Source organism: Quercus robur, chromosome 8 (assembly GCF_932294415.1).
Source record: "Quercus robur chromosome 8, dhQueRobu3.1, whole genome shotgun sequence".
NCBI classification, from domain to species: domain Eukaryota; kingdom Viridiplantae; phylum Streptophyta; class Magnoliopsida; order Fagales; family Fagaceae; genus Quercus; species Quercus robur.
In genome coordinates this window covers 45,443,141-45,450,139 of record NC_065541.1, presented here as the reverse complement: position 1 = coordinate 45,450,139, position 6,999 = coordinate 45,443,141, and the positions used below count along the sequence as shown (strand labels likewise).

General features: G+C 34.6%; 1 protein-coding gene across 1 annotated transcript; it reads left to right on the top strand.

Annotated features, from left to right (window-relative positions):
• The first annotated feature begins 1,206 nt into the window (after nucleotides 1-1,206).
• LOC126695874 (uncharacterized) lies at nucleotides 1,207-3,194 on the top strand. Its single transcript, XM_050392671.1, has 3 exons — nucleotides 1,207-1,537; nucleotides 2,184-2,294; nucleotides 2,787-3,194. Exons 1-3 carry the CDS (start codon nucleotides 1,292-1,294, stop codon nucleotides 2,865-2,867), a joined length of 438 nt encoding a protein of 145 aa, XP_050248628.1. The 5' UTR covers nucleotides 1,207-1,291; the 3' UTR covers nucleotides 2,868-3,194.
• The last annotated feature ends 3,805 nt before the right edge of the window (nucleotides 3,195-6,999 follow it).

Below are 6,999 nucleotides of genomic sequence, written 5' to 3'. Positions count from 1 at the left end.
ATGGATAAATAAAAGATGAAAAAAAAAAAAAAAACAAACAAACAAAATATTTTTCCTCCCATATTTTGTTAACCAAAATGCAAAAACACACCTTGGGATTTGGAACCAATGACAAGAATCAATTAGCAAGTCTTTTTAATGTAGTCATCTCATATTTCCATCCATAAAAGCTAACATCAATTACTTGAAACCACATGAGATGTTTTTGCAACTAACTTAAGGGTGTCCAAACAAAACCGTGAACTAACTCACCCGCTCAACCCGTCTGATCCAACTCGAGAACCGGCTGACCTGACATCGATGACGGTCGACGATGGGTCTCCGCCCCCAAAACCTAAAAATGGTGGGTCGGTTGGCAAGTCTGAGATTAAGAAACCAATTTTCAACCAACCCGACTGTCTACAAATCGAAAAGTTGCCGTTCACCATTGAAAATAGTGGTTCGTCAATGTTTTCTATTTGATCTGTTGAGATATCGTCGAGATTCAGCCCGATCTCTTCGAGATATGCCGAAATCCGGCCAGATCTGGTGTCTTTTGGCAAAATCCAACATAATTTCTCACAACCTGAAAACCGATTAAGGGCCGATCGATACTCGATAAAAATCTAACCACTCGAACCAACTCCTTTCATTAGTCGGTGGCAAGTCCAAGTATAGGAAACCCAAAGTGATCAGGTCAGTTTTAGGTTGGGCACAAACCCAACCCAAACCTACTCGTGGACAGTCCTAAACTAACCTAAGGCTAATTTTTCTTCTTAAAAAAAAACCTAAGGCTAAATTTTGGGTTTTTTAATTTTTAAGAAAAACCTGAATTTAATTAAAGATTTAAAAAACGCGTGTACACACCGCGCGTAAACTTGTACTAAGTGTGTGTTTGTATTCAACTTATTCACGTCCACGTTTTTCACTCTGCGTTTTTGTTCTTTTTTTTTTTTTTTTTTTGGTTTTCACGTGTTTTTGGAGTATTGTGGTTACTGTTCATTGAACAGTAACCGCAAATGTTGACTTTCTGCCGTGAACAGTGCACATGTGCACTGTTTACGGACCCACAAATTTTATTTTTTGTCAATTTTTTCATTAAAAATGGGTCCCACAATACTATTCACACATTTAAAAATTATTTTGCTATAATGTTTTCAGTTTTCAGTTTTCAATTTCAGCAAAATAAGTTCTATCCAATCACACCCTAAAATTCAAAGACTGTTATAAAAATTAAACCCAAACTTCAAACGTTAACCACAAGCTCTGTCCGAAACCCTTAAAAGCTAAAACCCTCGGCGCGAAACGATCGATGTCAAACCCACGCGCCGCCGCTGGCGACGGTGACGGAGAATCCAAGGACAACACGATCACCAAGGCTGCAGGGGTCTTGGTATTCTCAGGCATCGCACTGAGCATTCTCAAAGCAATAATCCCTCTCAAAAAACCCAGAATTACTGAAACTCAATCAGCTAACGAGTCACCACTCAGTGAGTCAACTCAGCTGATTCAAGTTCAACCACCACGGCCTCTCCCTCCCCATGAACCCTTTGTCAAGGTATGTATCAGTATGAACTTATTTGCATTTTTCTTTTAAATTTTGGAGAGATTTATCACTTTACTTATTGATTATTTTAGCATTTTAGAGAGGCTCATTGTTTGAACTTCTGATTTTGTTTGATATTTTGGGGGGACCCCAATACTTGTGTTTGTGTTTTGAGAGATTTATTGTTTATACTTTTGTTTTGTTTGGTATTTATTTTATTGAGACACATTGAGATTACTTGTATTGTTGATTTGTTTTGTGAATTTGGAGAGACTTCTAGTTTGAATTATTTTATTGCTTTTGTGTGTTTGAGAGAGACCCATTACTTATTATTTTGAATTTCATTGGTTGCATTAGTTATTCTTTGTTATTTCGGGGGGGCCTATTGATTGTATATTCATTTTTTTGAAAGTTTGTAGAAAACCTTAACTTCTTGTTTAGAATTTGTTTCTAATATTGTAGATCATCATTGCTTTTAAGTTTTATCTGCCTTTTTTGTATTTTTTTTCACTTAGTTTGAGACTTGGAAGAGACCCTATAACTTTGTAATTCATTTTTTTTTATTACTATTATTTTTTGGTATTTTGAAAAGACTAATTTCATTCATTTTGTTGAAGAAATCATTGTAACTTTGATTTGTTTTATGGTGCTGTTGTAGAAACACATTACCTACATGGACCACAACTTGCCAGAAGTCCCTGAATTGTCACACAAAACAATAGAGATTGCTAAAGGAGATACTCTTTGGGGTCTCTCTAGAAAGTTTGGGGTATATTTTCTCCTCTCTTGATTTACTTTCATAGTACACTCTTGTTTGTTTATGGTTTTCAGATAAAATTTTCTCGGAAAAATTAGGAACACTATTGACTGTGCATTTACAAAAGCTATGCCTTGAGAAAAATTTATGAAAAACAACTGATATCTGAATCTTCTAATGTTTATGAAAAGTTTTCTCTAATTGACCCAAGTTCCCATTTTTTTGAATTACTAAAACAACATAAACATGAGGTTTTAAATTAGATTTTGCTTACTTTTCTCAGAATTAAAAAGAGAATAGTGTTTTGGTTACAATGGACAATCAATTAGCAATCCTAAGAATCTTGTTTTACACCCATGGTTTATCATTTTTCTCTGGAAACACTGATCAAAAGGGAAACAAAGTTTCCCCAAATAATGTTTATAACTAAATGAGCAGATATATAATTAATTATTATCATTTTTACTGTCTGACTTTGAATTGATTTTTCTTCAACACTGATAGGTTTCTGTCAATGCAATAAAAGAGGCGAATGGGCTTAAAGGGGATACCATCTATGCAGGCAAGAAACTTATCATTCCATGATGTCATCTCGTGTTCTCTATATCAAGGATGTTTGGTGTCTGCTAAGCAAGATTTGGTGCTGCAATTGTCTGTCTTGCTCATTCCCTATTTCAAATGATGTGGCTGACTGGTTTGAGATTAGTGGTAGATTAACGGCTTCCTAGTGTAAAATATAAGTGAAAACTAAAAAGTAATGACCTCCCATTTGACATGGGATTTTGTGTTGTACTTTATATCTCAGATGATCTTTTTTTCTAAATTATAAATAAACAACATCTACCTTGTAATTTTGATGCCAGATGTTTAAAAAGAGAAATGAAGATGGTTCTTGCCAAGCCTTTGACTCTACAGAGCTGCCTTAGTGACCCTGTAATTTGAATTATCATTTAAATGTTTTCTTTGTTTATGTATCCTTCTATGTGTCATTGAGACTCATACAGATTTGTAGGATAGGCCTAGTTTCTGAGTATTATTTAGCAGTCTTTTTTGGAACTCTGATGCATTTCAGTATTGAATCTTCTGCTTCCATCTGTTTACCTTTGCCTTGTTATGAGAGCCTTACAGTCATCCTCTGCCTTTTGTGAGTATCTTGGCCTAGGATGCGTAAGTGATCTCAATTATATAATGCCAAAGAATGAGCAATTTGTGTGGTCTTATTTACATCTTAAGAACAATTGCTGCCGAAATTACTTTACTTATCTTCTGGATAGTAAATCTTATATCTGAGCATGGTGACATGGCTATATGCTTATAATCAAATGCATAAATAAACATTCACTGGCATGCTGAATTGCAAATTAGTAATTTCATTGAGTGAGTAAAACCATCTTAGTTAGACACAGGATTTGAGTGTATCATGGCATAATCGTATGCGGTTGTTTCTTTTTGATGACATAAAAATTAGTTGCACATTCTCCCATGCTGACTGCATGATACTAGGTGTCAAGTCTTCCATGCTGTAGCACTCAAATTAGCTGCATATTCTCCCAAATATGCATCATATATTTATTTTACCATTTCAAGTTGTCTATAATACACTTGAGCATGCACTAACACAAGTATGTACCGATGGACAAACAAACAGGCATACACATACATTCAGTCATGCACAACTACTGGCGGAATAAGTAAACCAAAAGGGAAACATAGCGAATTAGCAAAACTACTGGCATGATAATTTTTACAATACAGTGGCAATGAAGACTTCGCTTTATAATCTATGGAAGCTGGTGAAGAGGATGCAATTGAAAGACCTTAGAGAAAACCGATTCCTGCCTAAGTTCAATGATCCTCTTGATAATGAATTGATACTACTAAAGTAACTAAACAGTTCATGGACTTTTGAGAAGCACAATGAAAGGATGCAGGATTATGATAAGGAGGCATGATCATCGTCAATTCATATGAGTAAGCATCATTCTGGATACAAGTCCAAGATGAACCTTTGAAAGGGATGACAGCAAATATCACAAATTAATGGATTGGATCATCCATAAGTACACTTGAAGAAGTGAATATTCCCAAAGATGGAACAGGTTGGGGTCATTTCTTCAGATGAGGGTACGAAACCATTGCAACAAGACCAAGAAAATACTGACTAGGCAGGCTAATCTTATCTGGCATGAGTGTAATTCATGAAAGACTACCTACTTTTCCTACTTCTCTAGGGGGATTGTGCTGGAAGTTCTCCAGCAACCCAACTTTAGTCACCATTCAACAAAAACATAAATTATCAGCAGTAGCAAGGCAATAAAGACACTACAAAACTAGAACCAAAGAGACAAAACAGGGCAGACTTCATGCAAAGTGAGGAGCTTTTCTCACTTTGCATGATTGGCAATTTGTAAGAACAGGATGGGGAATCGTACTTTAGGTGGTTGCAACTCAAGTTGCATTAGCAAGGGTACAGAATTATGCTCTATCAGGATAGTTCTGGTCACTTTAATGAGAAAAGGATGCACCAACATGTGATGCTAACAAGCAATGACGTAGTTTGTGCCTCTACTTAACCATCACTGAGTGAATCGGCAAGAATCTGCAGTTTATGGGGATATATAGCAAAATTGGTTGGAAGGGAAATGCAGATTTCCACCAGTAGAATTTCTCCACTGGTACTAAAGGTTGTTATTATATCCCTAGCAAATGAAGCCTCAAAGTCCTACATGCATCTTTCCCGGCCTCAAGCATGCATGTGCTTTTACTACAGTTCTGTCTCCTTGGTTTGTTTTCTGTTTCATGGGTTCTATATGTAAGTGTACTTTTCACTTGCTTTTGTAATGGTTTTGAATAATAATAATAATAATAATAAAGACCTTTTATTAAAATGTTAATGTTTGTTGCACACATTTGTAGACATGGCAAAACGGGCGGGTCGGGTCGGGTTCGGGTCGGGTCAATCGGGTCACGGGTCAAACGGGTCACGGGTCATTTTAAGCGGGTTGAAAACGGGTTCGGGTCAATCGGGTTGCGGGTCGGGTCGGGTCGGGTCGGGTCGGGTTGACCCGTATTTTTCACATGAAATTTTTTATTTTTTATTTTTTTTATTTTTTTATTTTTATTATAAAGAAAACAATATGTATTTGCCATTTGGATAGTTATGCAACATATTATTTGATGTAAAATGCATTATTTTGAATTCACTACTTATATCATGAATAAACTCAGTTAAACTTATTAATACTTATTCAATAATTTTAAAATTATACAAATCCTAACATTGCTATCTAAAACAAAACAACACAAAGATAAGTAAAACAAATATACAAGTTTTATTTTTACACAATATCAACATTCCAAAAAAAAAAAATTACAAATGATTTATTGGATAACTCATTTGATAAAGAATAAAAACATATAAGAAAGTTACAATTTTAAAATTTAATTTTATAATCTATTATCAATTGTGGTTGACACTCTATTTCAATTTGAGATATACATTAAAGTTTGATTGCTTACTTACTTATACCTAGTCTCTTTTATGAAGGTCATATCATTGTTAAGCAGCACACACTCTAGGAAATATCATAATTTATTTTGAAAAGCCATTTATTTTGAACATAAATTGTTAAAAAATAGATCTAAGCATTCATAGTTTATGCTAATTTGATACTTTGGCTTTACTATTTTCACACTTGTGAATGTGTCTCACACATATTTACAATTTTAAATCTGTTTTTAACTTTATTGTAACCAGATTATCTTGGCATGTACTTTGCTATTTGATATCTAAAAATCTTTACTCATTACAGAATGCTCAATCATTTATTTTTCAATTAATTTGCATGCAGTTATGTAAATGTATCAATTGTTTCCTTAAAACTCACAATAAACAATTAAACCAATATTGTCTTAATTTCACTATTTTTTTTTACCAAAAAAAAAGTTTTAAAAAAATGGTTCGGGTTCGGGTCGGGTCGCGGGTCGGGTCGGGTTGACCCGCACAAAACACGGGTCGGGTCACGGGTCAACCCGTTTTTGCTTCGGGTCAAAAAAATCGGGTTCGGGTCAGGTATTTTTCAGGTCGGGTCGGGTCGGGTCAGAAAATTCTGACCTGTTTTGCCATGTCTACACATTTGTATACATAGCCTTGGAAACACAATTTCAATTATAATTTTTAAATCTTGTTTCAACACACATTCCACACATATTCCATGTACACCGATGATAATCATCGCTCCTACTAAAAGAAAAAAAATAAACAAGGTAGGCAAATCTACATACATAAAAAGCAGAAATCATTTACCCCTATTTCATTACTCCAATAAATGTTTGATAATAGCTTGTGGGTAAGACTAGAAGCACCATATAAACGCTTCAATGTTTTGTAAAAATAAGGAGAGATGTTACGTCTATAACATTTTTATAACAAATCATAGGTGGTTAGTTGTTATTGGTTCAAATTTGAAACTAACACTAAGATTACTTTTTTGCCTTAACAATAACAACCAGTAACAACCTGCAACTTATGATTTGTTGTAAAAATGTTATAGACATATCATTTCTCAAAAAAAAAAAAAAAAAAAAAGCTTATTCAGCTAATCTCCATAGACTCCATTACAGATAAACCAAAGGCTCTCAATTAGACACAAAAAGTGAGTGCCTTATTAGAGTCACCACAAGGGAAGTAGATTTTAATGCACACTCACTCAAGCGT

Excerpts from the sequence above, each read along its gene's own strand:
- LOC126695874 (XM_050392671.1), top strand. The coding sequence starts at position 1,292 with ATGTCAAACCCACGCGCCGCCGCTGGCGACGGTGACGGAGAATCCAAG. Across the intron at positions 1,538-2,183 it reads CCCATGAACCCTTTGTCAAG|AAACACATTACCTACATGGA; the intron begins GTATGTATCAGT and ends GTGCTGTTGTAG. Across the intron at positions 2,295-2,786 it reads GTCTCTCTAGAAAGTTTGGG|GTTTCTGTCAATGCAATAAA; the intron begins GTATATTTTCTC and ends CAACACTGATAG.